We start from the raw sequence: 17653 nt of genomic DNA, 5'->3' as shown, positions 1-17653 counted from the left end.
GGCAGCGCGGGGCCGGGCGCCTCCCCACGGCTCCTCATGGCCGGCAACTTCTGGCAGAGCTCGCACTAGTGGGTGCCGCGGGTCGGGGGCGCCTCCTCCATTCATTGCCGGGACCGGGGCTTCGTGGGGGGGGGGTTATGGGGTCTGGGGGGGCCCGGGGCGCCCTGAGGGTGCGGTGGTTTTGTCCTCAGGGGGAGGTGGGTTTGTCCCGGGCGGTGTTTGTGTCGCTGTGGGTGTTGGGCTGTGTCGCCGTGTCTCGCAGTGAGCACCCTGAGGTTTGGTTTGCCTGGAGGCTGCTACCCCTTTGGTGCTGAGGCACAGTCAGTGCAGGAGACGCTCGGTGTGGTGTTCATAAAGGCTTATTGAAAGTGTTTTCTCTCCCTCTAGTTTACAATGGATTTTGGATAAGCAAGATCTACTGAAGGAACGCCAAAAAGACTTGAAGTTTCTGACTGAAGAAGAATATTGGAAGCTACAGATATTTTTTACTAATGGTAAAATTGTTTTTATTTTCGTTTCTGCCGTGTGCTTATATGTTATCTGCCATGTCTAAATGCCACTTTTCATTTAGAGAGTGTGGGTTTCTTTATTATTTTACATATATTTCCCCAGCACGCTTTAACAAAGAGCTGGACCGTTGACAAAGCTGTTCAGGCAGTTGTACTAACTTAATTTTAGAAGAACTTGAAGTCAAAGTGGCTACATACATAATGTTTGAACCAGTGGTAGGACAAAACATGGTACGTTTTCTTATTTTCAAGAGGTTCTTACCAAAAAAAGCAGGAGGAAAGGGAAGCAAGCAGAAACTGCTCAACTAGTATATTAAAGGCTCAGCGACAAGCAGTAATACTGTGCTCCTTGAGCTTTTGGTGGGTTCTGAGGATGTGGTGAGTATTTTAGCTGATGTGAGCTGTCCTCTTAAACAACACGGTCTAAAAGCTTGTTACCAGTGTTTGGTTATGTTCTTTGAAACCCACACCACAGCCCGTGTCTTGCCTTGCGACCAGTTCCCAGCAGTGGGTGGCTGGCAGATTGCGTAAAGTTGTCTACAGCCTGTTCTCCCAAAGAGTTTAGGGCTTGTCTGTGAGGTTATCTAAGACTTGATCCTGCAAAGCATTTAAACAAATGAATGCTGCGTTGGATCATATCAGATTACATAGGCACTTAAACTCTTTCCTGTGCAATTGTTCAGTATTTAAAAAGAAAAAGGCTCCCTAAGAGGAGGATGTTGCAAAGCAGTAGTTTGTTTGCAGGCAGCTATTTAAATATTTTACATAGCAGTCCTTTAAAGTAACGCTTATTTTTTCATCTATCTGGTCAGACATGTTTGAGACAGAAAAGTGAAGTGACTTTGTCAAGGCCACTGCAGGATGTTTTGTCTGTACTAGAACTGTAACTGAAAGATACTTATGATAACGTCTCTCTTAGGTTAGCTGTTTTAAATTGAGTATGCTGCAAATCTGATTGCTGTTGACACACCTGTGTATGCTTATACAGGAACAGCAAGTCAAGCTAGCAATGATGTATCTGATAAGTTCATAAAACTCCTTGAGGTTAAAACAAAGTGTCATAGCTTCCTAGTGCAAAAAGAAAAATTGGGATGCTGATATTTTTAAAACTATTTCTGTGTTAATTTTCACTAGTATTAATTATGAAACAGGCCTCTTATGTTTCATTTTAACATTTTTCTGGAGTAAACAAAGGTTTACAAAGTAGATAAGTTGGATTCAGTTTGTGGTTCTCAGGGTCTTTTTTTTTTTTTCTTTGGCATTCCTTTCCTGCCCTGAAGGAAGGGTTCAAGACCTATGGTAGCTGGAGAATGGCTCTGCTGCTGTCTCCTCTGCATGTGTGTGAACACAGCAGGCCCTGTAGGGAAGAGTGGTGCTGGAGCAACATCTTTTCTGTGGTAATGAAAGGCACCTGCATGGAGAAAACAGTCCGGGGCTGCTCTGTACTGGTGAGAGCTCATACAGCGTTTGCTGCATTGGAGCCCTCAATATGTGTTGTATCTCTTCACCTGCCTCTGAATCAGGGGCTCTGCTTTGGATGTATAGAGCTTCTTCCATGCCCTACATTGTCTGGGTATGGCTATGAGCAATGGTATGAGTTGTAGTGTTCAAGATTTCTTCCCCATGAGATGGTCAGTTGTTCCCCAAAGCAACTGGAAAGTTACCCAGAGAGAGGCAGTTTCCTGCTGCTTCCCTATTTGGAAACAATTGCTGTAGATTGGCAAGTGATAGTGTGGCCGTTAAAACTGTCAAGAGGGAAAACTATAATCTTCTACAATAGTTCAGAAAAGAGAGATTAATGTCCACTTCTGTCTTTGGATCACTGAGGTTTTAATTGAGTCTTTGGTTGAAAAGCATATTAATCAATTTCTCTTTCTGGTTTAGTGCAGAAGCTGTGAAGTTTGTGTCATAGGACACTCAAGACATTTGGATTTGGAACAACATTTTTTTTTTTTTTTACTTAAAATAAAACAAAAAAAAACACAGCAACCTGAAACTACTTATTTTGTAAACATAAGAGAATAAATAACCCAACAGCTCCTTTAAAAATATTTCAAAAATGAATTGCGAGTATTGGAATTTTTCCCAGCATATAAAAGCTTCCATTTCATTAAGTCTCTCTAGGCTTTTGTCCATTTTATTTCCCTAAACCTCACTTGATTTTTCTCTGACAGCAGATGGCCTATCTGCTCCTGAAAATCCCATGGGAGTGAGAAACATATTTGGAAAATTCTGTTTCGCTTGATATTTGGATTTTTCTGACGCCTTAATATTAGGACAGCTTTTTAGCCCCATCATCAAATCAAAGAGAAAAAAATCTTTCAAACCCCCCAAGATACACTGATAGATATTTTAATGCTTGTGCAGGCACTCTGTTCTGGACTTGACCTCCTTTCTGGCAGTGTTGCCTGCGAGTCCTACAGTTACTGGCAAGCTGGTCCCAATTTGGCATTCTTTATCTTTAGGAAAAGAGTGATATGACATAGAAAGGGACTTAACAAGGCTTTCAGTAATCATAGTGGGTGACAAATTAGTTACTTTTCTGTGTTTTTAAAAAAAAAAAAAAAAAAAAAAAACCTATGTTGTCAGTCATCAGTGTTGGTCAGGATGACTTTCTCCTACGTTGATTTGTTTTCCAGCCAGCTTTGTGTTTGCGTGTTTTTAAAATGTTCATTAAAAGGGAGTGCGGTATGTACCCTGGCTATTCCCAAGGAGGAGGGGATGGGAAAGAAGCTGGACCTTTAGAAATTCTTGTATACTTAAGTGGAGACTAAGTATTTAGCAGTTACTGGTAATAGAATTGTTTGCTTTTCACATCGATGGCTGCTGCCTTGGTATTGCTGTATATACACTTAAGTGTATATACACTTTTATTTTTATATATATAAAAGTGTGTGTGTATATATATATACATAAATGTATACTTATAGTTACGTGTATATTAAATGATCATTTTGGACATTCCAGACGAGGGAGGAAAATAAGAAGGAGTCTTAACACAGCCAACCGAGCCTTGCTCAGGATAATGGCTGTGAAGAAGTATGGGAAAAATACCAAATAACAACCTTATGTTTCACTCTGTCACTCTCTATATCCAACCCCTGCTCTTAATCCCAGCTTGATGCATCTAATGTGCTTGGCACCTTTCCTTTGCCTGGGAGGCCAAACAAGAGCTACCTGCACAGATGACACCAGGGTTGTTTCTTGGCCAACTGGCAGAGGACCACTGTGATGGAGCAGCTGACTGCATCCTCTGGTCTCCCACCCCCTCTCCCTGGACTAAATATGTTGTTTCTTTAACACCTGCTGCCTCTGCCAAATTTAATGACCATGTTTGTGTTGGCAGCTTTAGTTGTATGAAAAAAGCACATCCATTTTGCATGGCCCAGAAAAGCCATAGAGTTAGATTTCAAGCATTTGGGTTTCTTTTGCTATAAAATGGAAAACCCAGACTTGACCCTTTGAGATTTGTGTTGTCATCTTCCTAAAGGTCATGCTCACTTTGTACATGATGAAGTCAAGTAACCATCCCCTCTTTTAAGGTGCCCGCAAGCCTCAAGATGCAGCAGCACTTCTTCACCTCCAGGTCTGTAGGTTTACAGCAACATGTTTTCTCCCTGGAGTGGTGTATCTGAACTGAAGGAGAAGGCTGTGCTGCTGCTCCTTAGAGTCCCCAGCACTAGCTGTGTTTTGAGATCCTTTGCTATTCAGTGTCAATTTGTTGTAAAAACTCAATTCAAGCTTCTGTTCATTTTATTTTATTTCTTTAAGTTATCCAGGCTTTAGGTGAACATCTTAAATTAAGACAACAAGTTATTGCCACTGCTACAGTCTACTTCAAGAGATTCTATGCCAGGTAGGACTGTTTATTATGATGGTACGAGAATAAAACATTTGTTAGGCACATTTTGGCACCCTTTTAAATTCTGTATTAAAAACAGTGCCACTGTTGTTTTCTGGATGGTGTAAAGCTTTTATGCTAATAAAAGTTAACTTAAGCTCTGCTTTTCAAAAGGAAGTGTGGTGCTCTTAATAGATTAATCGTTCTACGTGTGTGAAACAACATATTATAATTTTGTTATAACATTTCAGATATTCCCTAAAAAGTATAGATCCAGTATTAATGGCTCCTACGTGTGTGTTTTTGGCATCCAAAGTAGAGGTATGAAGTATTATAATTTTTTAATGTAAAATTATGTGATGTATAAGAGTGAAAAAACGTTTAGGACTTAAAAATTTTTTTTTTTTGTCATTCCTCATGCTTTGTGGGTTGAAACTTTTTTTTTTTTTTTGTATGGATTTCTATAGCGGTTCAGGAAAAGGAGACAGAAGCCCTTCAGTCATATTATTTAGTATTTGATCTTTCTCAATTTTATCTGAATTACTAACACTGAAGGGCCTCTGAAGATTTTAAAGAATGTTTTGAATATTTTAAATGTCTGTTTACATATTTACATGGACTATATCTTAAATTGTTTAGTTTTGCTTGAGTGTCTCCTTTCTGGTGTGTTTTTCCTTATTTGTTTACTCAAAGTTTAAAAAAGAATTAGATACTTTTTCCTAATTATCTTTTTAATTGAAAGCATGTTGTAGCTCATATGCAATCTTTGGGAAGGAACTGACATGTTAGGATAGTGGTAAGAAGGCCTCAATCCTCCACCGTTAGAAAGTCCACTTTAAAGGTGGCCAAAAGTTAGCATCAGCTAGACCCTGTTCTTCCTTTTCTGTAATGGAAGACGTTTTTCAGGAGTTTGAGAAGTGTCTGCGTGATAGGACAAAAAAGAGCAAGTCTATGATACGTTAGCATTCGTGAATTTCATGAGAGGAACTTAAATACGTAGAAATAGTCCTACTGAACTGATGTTCATATGTGATGCTGCAGTCTGTACAAATACTGTGATACCTTCCAGTGTTTGGAAGAGATAAAGGAAAGGAGAAAGACACAGAATATTGGAGAACGTTTTTTTTTTTTTTTTTAACCAGCCTGTTAATTAAGCCTTTAAGAAAAGTGCAATGCAGACATTATGTATATATAGAGATTTACCTTGCATTTTAGAATAAGTACAAGAAGATAAGTGTAGCCTTCCTTAAGCTAAGGCTTCTGCAGATTCAGAGGCCAGCTGTAGAGGTAATGATTCTGCTGTGCACATCTCTGAAAGAAAGCTTTAAATAGATTTTTATTTTTTTTGGCTTGCTGAGACCCTCTGTGGAGAAGCTAAGGTTTCATGGAAATGTAATCAAAAAGGTAGAAAACGACAGGTTTATAAACATGATTTTCTCTCAACGTGGGATGGGAAAAAAGGCACGTTATAGAAGCTCCCTTGTCTATTTTATATGTAGGATGTTACCAAACTAATCTTCAGGTACTGTGGCTTTAGTACCTTTTATAAATGTTTATTTTCCTCATTCTTCGTAACTCAAACAACAAAGTAATAAATGGAAAAAACCTCTTTAAGTAAGATCATGTAATTTACTCTGTTAACCTTTAAAAAGAAAAAGAAAAAAGGGGAAGAATGAGAAAGGGGTGGGGAAAACTATAGTACTGCATAAAGAAGGCCATTGTTTTCATTTGATAACAATGTGAATAAGTGGTATTTCTGGTGGTTCACCTCATTTACCATTCTTTTACTTCAGGAGTTTGGTGTTGTTTCAAATACAAGGTTGATCTCTGCTGCTACTTCTGTATGTAAGTATTAGTGATTTTCATTGTACTGTGTTTATTAAGTCATGGGTGGTTACATGTTGACTGCAAGGAGCCAGTTAAAGCTATTTAGCATAAATAACTTCTGGTTTTAAATACAGAATCAGAAGGCTCCTTTCTTTCTTAGCTTTGGTTGCTTCTGTTTGGAGCTTGTAACAAGCATAAATAAAAACAAAATAATGAAATTAAACTATTTCTTAGCAGTCTCAGGTAGTAAATTGATTTCTGAACTGCTCAAAGATAGAATTGGAAACCTAGGTCTTTATAACGGGTATGTTTCCATGGAAATACCTCTTTGCAGAATTTTTACTAGACTCCACACCTTCTAACACTTTAAATCCTTTAACCATCATAAAATCAGTTTTAGTACATGATACTTATTTCTAAGTGTACATTTTAAAACCTAAATATTGTTCACAAAGTTAAAATGCAATAAAATCATACTGTAGTTACTTCATTTTCGGTCTTTCCCACCTGCCTTGTATTTCCCAGTTCCTGTAACTTGCATCTCATCCATTGAGTTCTTAAAGTGATACTTTCCTAACTAAATGCAATAATTTGACCCAGAAGGTCCAGCTGCTCTCAGTAGGCTGTTTGTCACTGTGCTCTTCAAAATGTAGGTCAGTGCTTTCAAAATCACTCTTAGCTGCTGAGGGGACAGGTGACTGGCTGCATCTGTAGCTTCCGCATGCATTAAGTGTATCAGTCCATGGGGCTGGCTGTATGACAATTCCACCACCAGGAACTGAAACACATCTTCAGTGCCAGCTTGACCAAGACCAGTACTGGATTTAGCAATGAAAATGCTATTTTTACAGTGGAAGGATCTCAAAGCACAAATCTGTGTGGCTGTTTCAGTACACGAATTAGAAGCTTAGATGGATTTTGGCAAATCTGCAGCAGTCGATTTTGCTTTGACTTCTACTCTTCAGCCGTGCTATTTCTGAAAATCCCAAGGCTTGGAATCCCACAGAAGATTACCCTCGTCGTTCTTCCTTCAGAGGTAGAAATCCCTGTGTGCCCCAAGGATGGAAGTGGGGACAAAAAACAATGGGTTTTCTCCTAGCATTTATGTGTCTTTTAATCTACCTGGTCTCCCTGTACCTGAGATGCTTTATCAGCACACATCCATTTTTTTGGAGGTCTCAATACAAAAGGAGAAAAAAGATGAGATGTGACAAGTAAAAGGAAAATAGCAGTACAAACTGACTAGCATAGTAGTGGTCAGATTGTTTTTAGGTAGAAAAGTTGGAAATGGTACCACGGGCTTCCTCTGTAAGGAAAATACTTCAGATTGGTTTCTTGCAAACTCTTCAAAAGCTTTTCTATGCATTTCCACGGGTGACTAAAAGGACAATTCCATGTGGTTGTCTCCAGTGTGTTTTCTGGAAACAAATGTTTTGTTTCCATGCTTTCCCCTCAATTTGTTTTTTTACTATGCATTTCTTTAGTTTGCATGCTTCTCAAGAAGAATATCTTATGCATTCTTCTCTGTCTTGAAATAATTAAAATTTCCAACCAGCAGCCTAACCTTACTGCCCTAGAGCAAGTATTTTAGCAAAGTCCACCACAGGTCTAAATGTTGAATGCTTTTTATCCAAGTGAGTTGCATATGGATTTTCCAGCAGTAGTACTAGTTCATAATTGACTGTCTGCCGTTAACATCCTGTAAGTGCACGGTACTGCAAATGTTTGATGTTACCTGTTTTTCTTTGGAGAATGGGGACTTAAAATAGTTTTTGCACATTTCACTTGTAGAAATCTCAAATCCACATCTTCAAGGATATTTAAGTTTTCTTTGCTCGGCAATTTAATTTCAGATCACTCTTTTGCTGCTTAACGTAATTCTTAATGGTGCACTGAATACCTGTTCTCCTTGTAAAATGCACAAGGATAATTAAGTATCTATATCAGGGATCATCATAAACTAGAAAAGTGAAGATATATTTGAATGTTCTCTTGAAGACAAGAGCATCTTGGATTGTATCATGTGTCTAAGTAGATGCTTTTAAGTGCGAAAACTCAAGGAGAGAAACACCTTTGAAAAATCTGATAATCTAGTCCCTTGGACATATATTTGCATTGTGGTGAATTGACTTCTTGCTTTTAATTTGAGCCTTGTTTTTGCATATCCAACATCTTTACAAGTATGTGTGTACAAGATCTCTTGGCTGGGCTCCTTCCCACCCAGATTTCCCATCTTGCTTTCCCAAGTCTTCATTATATGATTTAAAATGTTTCATGCTGAAGGATCAAGTCTATCTAAAAAATCCATGACAATTCCATTTGGGTTTAGTCTTGGGAGTGAGATCCTAAAACGGTCTCTAGATTGGAGTGACATGGGTAGGTAGGCAGCTCTGCGAATGATAACTTGCAGGAAGTTAGGTACCCACCCATACAGCTAGAGTCCAGAAGATTTAATTGTGCCCAGAGCATTAGACAAGTGTCTGGCTAAGTACTTGGGGAAAAAGTGGGTTTGAGGTGTATTTCTCTTGCCCTTTCAGGATCTTAAATCTTACAACTTAACTTTTCTCTTTTAAAACCAAACATTTTCATGCTGCAAGCAGTTTTGCTGCCAGCTGGATTCAAAGGGCACTGTGTAGATTAATTAGTACAATGACAAATTAGTAAAAGTATTAATTGCATCACTTTTAACATAATGGTTTCTTTTTACTGTAGTGAAAACTAGGTTTTCGTATGCCTTTCCGAAGGAGTTTCCTTATAGGATGAACCATGTAAGTATTCTCTACAAACTATAACTTAATCAAAATAAATTAAAAGGCAAGTAATTGTTAGGAGGAAATGCTATCCTTTTAAATTCTAGGAAGGAAATATTTTCACACTGGTATGTCAGGTAACTCATAATCTAACCAAAATTAATTATTAGAATAGGTAATTTAAAGACTAATAAATATTGTATAGCCTCCTTTCCTTAAATGTGTGAAAGGAATGCTATAAAGAGAAGTAAAGTGACTGAGTGACTAAAATACCAATTTTTATGTGGTATGATAATAAGAGATTTAACTTTTTTTAATCATCTTGTTTACAAATATGTTGCTCCAGGGAAGATAAATAGTTCTTGCACCTGGGGTGCTTCGAAGCGCACACGTAAGAGCAGTTGGCCTACAGTTTTATTCTTGCCTATAAAATGTAATGGCTTTTGAAAAATAATTTTTATTTATTAATTAAAATTTAAATTTACTAGTGGTTTTCAAGGCATTCTCAGTTTCAATGCTAAGGAATTTTGTAGACTATTTCTTGAAACCGGTATTGCTATATGCTCTAGTATTTTCAAAGTAAATGCATCTAACTGTTCTTTAGGTTGACTATGACAAGTGCTACTTTTTTGTGATTTTGCTTTTTGCCAAATTATATATCAGAATATAAAATATCTGTAAAACAGCAGTGCAATTTTATCACAAGCACTTAAGATAAAGTCAAATGAAAATATATTTTGGAGTACTTTTCCTGTAGCATAAAGAGTTGAGTCTTTATTTCGATATGATCAATCTGTTACTTTCTCTATGGAAAAAGAGAGTCTTTCTTAAATAGCTACGATTGTACAGAATATTTCATATGTAATTAAATATGAAAGTACATGAAAAGGTGATTTGCCATGTTAGTTGCATGCTGAAAAAGCTCTAATTCTAGGCAAGGACTTCTGTATTTCTTTTAAGTGCTTATAAACTGGGAACAATTTTCTGCTTTCTTCTTAAAACAGATCTCAGATGAGTACTGCCAATAAAGTAGTCTTTGATAGTAAACTTGATCCAAATGGTTCAAAGGCATTGCTATTATGATTGGGGTTCATTTATAATGGTGGTAAGGCAATGCCCGATAGTAGTATGGTTTTTGCTTGGTTTTGTAGTTTCCTATGAAATGCAGTCAGGAGTGTTGAAAATACATGTGTTGAGAATTCCTGTGCATTTGTGTTGTTCAGCTGGATGCTATTAATTCATTCTGCTGTCTGAAACATGCTACTGTTTAATTGTGATGTTACTTTCTTGCAGATACTAGAATGTGAATTCTATCTCTTAGAATTAATGGTAGGTGAGGTTTTCTGTTTTTACTGCCACCTCAGTTTACTCTTTATGTATTTAAAATGTTTTGAATTTTGTGCTATGGAATATGTATTGTGCTGTCGTCTTTTTTTTTCACACCGATTTTAGTATGAAGTTCATGTAGATCTAGCATGTACATTTTCAGCAGCATGCCATAATTAGTGTGCTGTCATCTGGGCTGAGTGAGGGCGTTCTCAACAGTTTGTTGAGCAATGCAAACTTCAATGCAGAAATAATGCAGATTGTGGGAGCAGTGGGGACGGGGCGCATGTATATCTCTGTGTCTGGAGCACTACTGGGAAGAGTAAACCCTAAGGTCTTTTTCCAGGGCTCTGTTTGTTTGTTTTTAAAGAGAGGTAACAGTACGTTACAAAATCCTAAAATGGAGAGTAGGATATTGGTGTCTTTACTTGCTCAGATGAATGACCAGTCAAGAACATAGAGTTGTATTCCTGCTGTGTTGAATGTCTACTGATTTTGTAACCTCTTTTTAGATATCCTGCTTAGATTTAGATATCCTGCTTAGGTTTAGATACCCCTGGTATACATGGCAGGAGCTCTTGTGTTTTGTATATTGGAGTTTTACCACAAGTAACTGCATTTACAGAAAGTTACATTTTGGCAATTAACTTATTTTTCCAGTATGCTATGCATTATATAGTATCTGTAATAACTGTCTCTCAGTGCTCAGCTTTTCCCTGTAATATCCATGCAGTTGACTTCTTTCAGTGAGTTATTCCTTGTTGTATACATCAACCTGGGCCTGGAAAAGAGAGATTTCAGGGCTCTGTATTTTTTTCCTCTTTCCAAACCAGTGTCAATTATTTTGGCATGCTTTCCATGTATGGTATTTAGTGACAGACTGTTTTCTGGCAGCATTTCTTATTTCCAAGTGGGAATTACGGGTTTGTAAGCAAATGAGGTTTCACTGTGCTGCAGATGTGGCTTTCTGTGTCTCTTGGGGAAAAGACATTGACAGACTGGCAACCATGCTATATAATGGTATTCTAGAGAGAGCAGTGCCCTCATTATAGCAGGGTTAGGTGTCATAATGCTACTTCAAAAAATCAGTAATTGATTTGTGAATCAAATGCTTCTAATGCGAGCTGACAACATGCTCTGCGTTGTAATCTTTTATCCCACTGATATTTTTCCTAGGACTGCTGTTTGATAGTGTATCATCCATATAGACCTTTGCTCCAATATGTGCAAGATATGGGCCAAGAAGACATGCTGCTACCTCTTGCATGGTAATGCAGACACTGATTAATAATAGTGCCTCCTTTCAGCAAGAAAACAAGTGTTTAACAGTTATGCCTCAGAGGTGGTTAAGCAGGCTTAATATTACAGAGTACCCTAGTTAACTTACGCAGGTATATGTTACTGGATTAAATTATTGTCCTTGTTGTCTCTTAACTCTCTCTAATGGTATTAAATTGAAATGGTCTAGTTTTTTATTATTAGACTAGCTCTAACAGCACAGTTTTTTTATGCTTTTGAATGATGACTATGAGTAGACAACTTCTCTTTCTGCTAACATCTGCTTTTGGTAGAAGTAGTAAGTTGTTTCTCAACTAGGTTAAGCAGAACTCCTTAAATACTTTGTTTCTCAAATACAGATAGTCGATAAAAAATACTGCCTTTATGTTTGCCTTAACTCGCTTATTTGTGAAATGGGGATAATTATTTTATGGTATAGGTGAACACCCTCTGCAGAATGATATTTGTGATGCTATAACATACTGCTTCCAAATAAACTTCTGCTGTGACTACAAGGAAAACAATTAGTCTTTATTAGATTTCTACAAGGGGAGAGATCTCAGCTGCTCTATTTTGCCCTGCGGACTTACTGTTCCTACAATTTGGGAAATGGACGAAACATTTTAAAACTGATAAGTTTATGAATCTCATAGTCTAAAGGTGAATTTTTGCTCTGTTTTGCATAGGAGGATAGTGAATGACACATATAGAACTGATCTTTGTCTGCTGTACCCTCCTTTCATGATAGCTCTAGGTAAGTAACACAAGCAATATACCCGTCTTGTTTAAATGGATGCCTTCTGTACACTGTCCCATAACAAGTATTCGTTAGAATGCCCTCATAAGCTTCACCAGTCTGTGTTTCATACAGTAGTGACAGTATAGTCTTGCAACTTAGAAACTCTTGAAGAAAAATTGGATAATTAATCCGGAGTGTTCTATGTTGAAAACTGGATGAGGTTGTTTGCAAAGGAAATGAAGAACGCTGAACTCCATAGTATTTTGCCTGACATACGATGTTTCTAAATGTATTGAGAGTGGATTTTTGTTCTATATCCATGTCACCTGATCTTTGCAGCTTGCCTACATGTGGCCTGTGTTGTCCAGCAGAAGGATGCAAGGCAATGGTTTGCTGAGCTATCCGTGGATATGGAAAAGGTACTCTTTTTACCTCCTGCCACCTGTTAGGGACTGACCATATATGTTAGCCGTGGTTATAAACCTGTCTTGCATACGTGTGATACTGACTTGAACTTCATTCAGCGATCATGTTACGCACTGTTGAAATTAGGTAGGAGAGAAAAGAGGTCAGGCCATTCGGTTATCACCCTGCCCTGAAAGCCAAGACTAAAATGCTGCATAATGACAAAGTGCTGCTGCTGGTGACATTTCTCAGACTGAAATATAAAACCAATATCCCATGCTTTTTTTTCTCCAGAAAAAAAGATTTCGTAGTTTTTATCATTCAACCTTGAATGATACTCTAATTTTAAAATTCTAATGTGTGTAATTTTCTGATTCACCTTTCAGCATCTTGCCTACATGTAGTTCTTAATTGCTCCCTATTGATGGATATATAAAACATTCTTGACACTTCCAGGATGACAGGGACTATGACTTCAGTCAACGTTAAACAAGGGCAAGCCAAGATAATTCAGATGATTTTCCTGCTACTGCAAATTCCGTGTCAAATAATCCACTTCATGAATTTATTAGACTTCTAGGTGCAGGCAGTTACGCTGATACCAGTAATATTCTTCAACTTAACTAGTTCCTTTTGTCTTCAGTTGACTTCCTGAGTGCATTTATCCCTCTGTAACCTTTGTTTAGCTCAGGCAAGCAAGCTATACTCATACTCATTCCCCTTATCACAACGTGTCATTCTGCACATCTTTTTCAGTCTGAGTTTACATTTTTTGAATCTGAGTGCCCCAAATGGAATGGAGTATTTCAGATGAGGACCCTCTGTGCCCTCAGTATTATACTTGATCCTACTGATGATATCCTGGAATTGTATTTGTATTCCAGAATGCATCTTCAAATTTAAGCAGTGTGGATGCTATGCTGAATCAAGATCTCTGAATTACACTGTCATGCCTGCAAAAGCAGAGTGATAATAGATTGGCAGCACAGGAGAAACTACCTATATTTGACAGATGAGGTTACATAAGCTTGCTGTTGAACATGTTTGAATGTTTAAATGTCACTGTCCTCATACCAGTGATACAATCTAAGCTTGATTTTATTTATATTTATTTTTTAACATTAACACACCATGGACCTGTTAGCTAAGAGGTCTGAGTTTAACTGTAACTTTTCTTTCAATGATAGATAGTGATCTAGCATTTAATTGAACTCCATAAATTAGAAAGAAGAAAGTCTACTCTGTTAATTTAGTGAATGGTGAAACAAATCATGAACCAAATATCCACCTTTTGCGTAGAATATCGCATTAGAAATTTAGTAGGAAATTACTATAGCTGAGGTGCAGTAGATAGAAAGCTTCCACACTGGTAGAGAATATTTATGCTTCTAGAAACAGAATATGAAAACTCAGTAATTCGTATTTTAAAGTATTTAGATACTTCTTTGCTCTATTTTTAGAAGTAAGGAACTTAGACCAATGTTGTTGCTTTTTTTATTTACGCTGTGCCTCTGATGCATATAGAACACTGATGGTCATTAGATTCTTAATTGGTAATCTGTGTTTATCCAGCTTCAGTCATGCTGCCAGGTGTCCGTAGTTTCCCAGTGGCATGAAGTATAAGCTGTAGCAGTAAAAACAAATTAAAAAAAAAAAAGTTCAGTTCTTGGGGCAGGAGAAGTGGTCAATACAGTGGGAGGAAAATGGAATGGGAGGGAGGGAGTGAAAGCATTGAGGCTTCCATTCACAGTTAAACCAAAAACTATTTACAGAAATGGTTGATTGCCAGACTGGGTTATACATGAGACGGGCCTATTTCTGGTATGAAATTTGCATTTCTTAATTTAAGTCTGGGGCATAGTTAATTAACTGCACATTTAAAGTGACTGTGATAAATACAAAGTCGCTATTGTGTCTGACCTTAAAATCTGTTTTCTTTCAAATCAGATTTTAGAAATAATCAGGGTTATTCTGAAACTGTATGAGCAGTGGAAGAACTTTGATGAGAGGAAAGAGATGGCTTCTATTCTTAGTAAAATGCCTAAACCAAAACCACCTCCAAACAGGTACTGTACTTCCACGTACTGCACTTAATGTATCTTTCATACAGAAAATCTGAACTGCTATCTTAAGCATGCTCAAATGTTTAATTTGAGGTATAGTGTATGCTTTTACAATGCAGCCCTTTCTGTTACAAGTACACAGTCAGTTCAAGAGCTAGAATATAACAGCAGAATATTTGTTGTTTTACGGAAAGCAGTAACGTAATTACAGTGTGATCAATACAGCCTAGCAGATGAAGGAAACAGCATTGTGAGGCCCAGTGGAGGGGCCTGATTCTTTGGAATAGCGCCTGTTTGCTGCCAGAGTTAATTACTGTGATTAACTATCACTATTAGGAATCTGCACGTGCAAATTCCTGTGCATGAGCTTACATAATATGACCTGTAAAATGTTGATTTTGGAGGTAAATTCAGTGTATTTGAATAGTAATTTCAATACGTTCTGATACAGCTAGCTGCTGAAGTTATTTATGCATGCTTAGAATAATATTTGCATTTTTAGTGAGGCTGCACGGAATATCTTACTCTATTTGCATATGTCTATATTTTCCTTCAAAAGGCCTTCAGAATACTGTATTTTTTCATTTGAAAAAGGCAAAAATGCAATATGATACTTCTTTTTTGAAGACTTTTTTTCCCCTTTTCTGTCTTCCTAACAGTGAAGGAGAACAGGGTCCAAATGGTAGCCAGAACTCTAGTTACAGTCAATCTTAAGACATTCCAAAGAATTTCTTCATGGACCACTTTGACTCAAGACATCCTGGGATCTTTCCTGTGTTCATGAAATGGACAGAAGGTTTTAGTAACATCTTTACAAAGAACTTGAAGAGTAACTAGCTTGTTTGTGTCAAGCATTTTGAAAGCTTTTTCTTTAAAACTGTATCATTTTCTCTGACGCTGGAGTAAACGTACTAAGATTTCTCAGTGTAAGGAATCAAATTTTAAACCAAGCTGCAAAAAGATTAACACTATCCACTCAAAACAAATAGTTCATTACTGGTTTTGTTTGCTTTGAGAAAATTGTAGCTTGCCTTTAAAGTGAACTTGTATTTTTAAGGAGGCAGTAACCTTGAAACCTAAGTGTAACTATATTAATGACCTGTGTTGTCTTCATTTTGTTGGTGACTGAAGGAAGATAGTGCACTGTATGTTAAACCTATCCATTACCTAGAGGTTTTTCTTTTTATTTTTTAAATGAATCTGGATTCTGTAACAAGTGAAACAGCAGTCCTTCAGAAACAAAGCCTGGAAGAGTCTGCAGAGAATGTTGTTAGAATTCTAATGAAAACTGCAGGAAATAAATTCAGTTCCTTTTGGGGGTTAGAAAAATACTTGTTTTATTCAGTAGATGTGTCTGGATGTTTTTGCCTTGAAGCCTAGTAGCCCAGCTTACCAGAAAAGTGCAATATGTATAGTGATTCTGCAGTTTTCTTAAACATTTCAAGTGTTAGGAATTAAAAAACAAAAACCACCAACATACTTTTTTTTTTTTTTGCAAGTAAACGTACTGTATAGTACAATTAGAATATTTTACAAACAAATACAAATCTGGGTATGATTGCTATTTTTTATTGTGGATTTTTTTTGTACAAAAGATATACACTGTTAGTCTGCCTTCACTGTTAGTGTGAATTTACGTGGCTCATTATAGAGGTTATTTAAGAGGATCAAGCTTTTGGTGAACTTCATACTGGCTAATTTTAATTGTGATTTTAGGAGCAACTCTTTAGGATAACTGAAACGGGATTCCTTGGTTAACTGTGTGCTGGAGAAAATGTAATCCTTTCAAACCGAAGGCCATATCCTGTGTTCCTTACTCAGGCAGATATCCCACTGAAGTCAGGAATTGGCCTACATCAAATGTCATGATTTTTAGGTAACTTTGTTTCTAAATAATTTCTGTACAACTTCATTTTGAATGAGAATGCCGACTTGCCCAAGTATAAAGATTGAAAAATAAAATAAAGTGAAGTACCATTGTTGTCCAGCTTCTCTTTTCCTGAAGCAACGCGTTTCACTGGTTTAAAATATTGGAGTTCTTGAAAACCCTAGCTCTGTGATGTGTCTTGGTTCAAAAAACAGATCCCTTAAAACAAAACAAAACAAGCAAAAACTGAACAACATACAGGTTTTGTAAATAAACAACATCCTGGTTTTGTAGATAATGTCCCTCTGTAATTGGCTGGTCATTCACTGATACATAACTGAAGTGTATTTGTATGTTTACTGTGATGTTGAAGGAAAGCTGTAAAAAGATGATGCTGACATGAACAAATTTAATTTCCCCCCATTTAGACATACCTGTCACACAGAAATGTGACCGGCTTAAATTTTTAAACCCAGTCAGTGACAGCATCATAGGGTAACTAGTTAAAGAACACGTGAATTTCTCTAGGCAAAAAGCATCTACGCTTGGGCTTGAGTTTGTAAGACAGAACCACTCTAAAAGATTCAAATCCACCGACACATGCGAAGCCCGAAGGAAGTATCAAGCACCCTCACTTTAAATGAGAATAACCTGGGTATGGTATCACTACATGATTGTCCCGTTTTATGCTTTTCCTCAGATGCTTGTTACTGGTTGCTGCAAAACAGGAAACAATGAATGAGACGTCATGGTGTGACCCGATGTAACCGTTGTTAATGTTTTGTTGACGGTGTACTTTCAGATGTTTCCAACAAACCCAGCTGTAGTAACAAAACATGATTAAGTTTAGTCGAATAGCTCTCCCTGCTTTGTTCATCTGTATGCTGAAGTCTGGTGGTAAGGTCAATATAGGTAGGCACGATTAATTACACACTTTGCTTAATGTTTTCAGTGTATCTCAAATTTTCCATAAAATCTGGCCCTAATGATTTAGATCAAAAGGCAGCACTAGTCCTACTGAGGCCTGGCAAGACTCAGCCAACAGTGG

At 37.3% G+C, this 17653-nt stretch overlaps 1 protein-coding gene across 2 annotated transcripts; it reads left to right on the top strand.

Annotated features, from left to right (window-relative positions):
* Positions 1-16715, top strand: CCNC (cyclin C). 2 transcript variants are annotated; one of them, XM_032185127.1, is made up of 12 exons: positions 1-68; positions 388-494; positions 4281-4365; positions 4602-4671; positions 6144-6195; positions 8890-8945; positions 10221-10256; positions 11430-11521; positions 12218-12285; positions 12610-12689; positions 14623-14741; positions 15398-16715. In XM_032185127.1, exons 1-12 carry the CDS (start codon positions 37-39, stop codon positions 15450-15452), a joined length of 852 nt encoding a protein of 283 aa, XP_032041018.1. In that variant the 5' UTR covers positions 1-36; the 3' UTR covers positions 15453-16715. The 2 variants fall into 2 exon arrangements, with proteins under 2 accessions (XP_032041018.1, XP_032041019.1); XM_032185128.1 differs by lacking the exons at positions 1-68; positions 4281-4365 and having other exon boundaries at positions 437-494.
* The last annotated feature ends 938 nt before the right edge of the window (positions 16716-17653 follow it).

This window comes from Aythya fuligula, chromosome 3 (assembly GCF_009819795.1).
Source record: "Aythya fuligula isolate bAytFul2 chromosome 3, bAytFul2.pri, whole genome shotgun sequence".
Taxonomy (NCBI): Eukaryota; Metazoa; Chordata; class Aves; order Anseriformes; family Anatidae; genus Aythya; species Aythya fuligula.
Note: the sequence above shows the minus strand (reverse complement) of the source record. Positions and strands in the feature narration are given on the sequence as shown.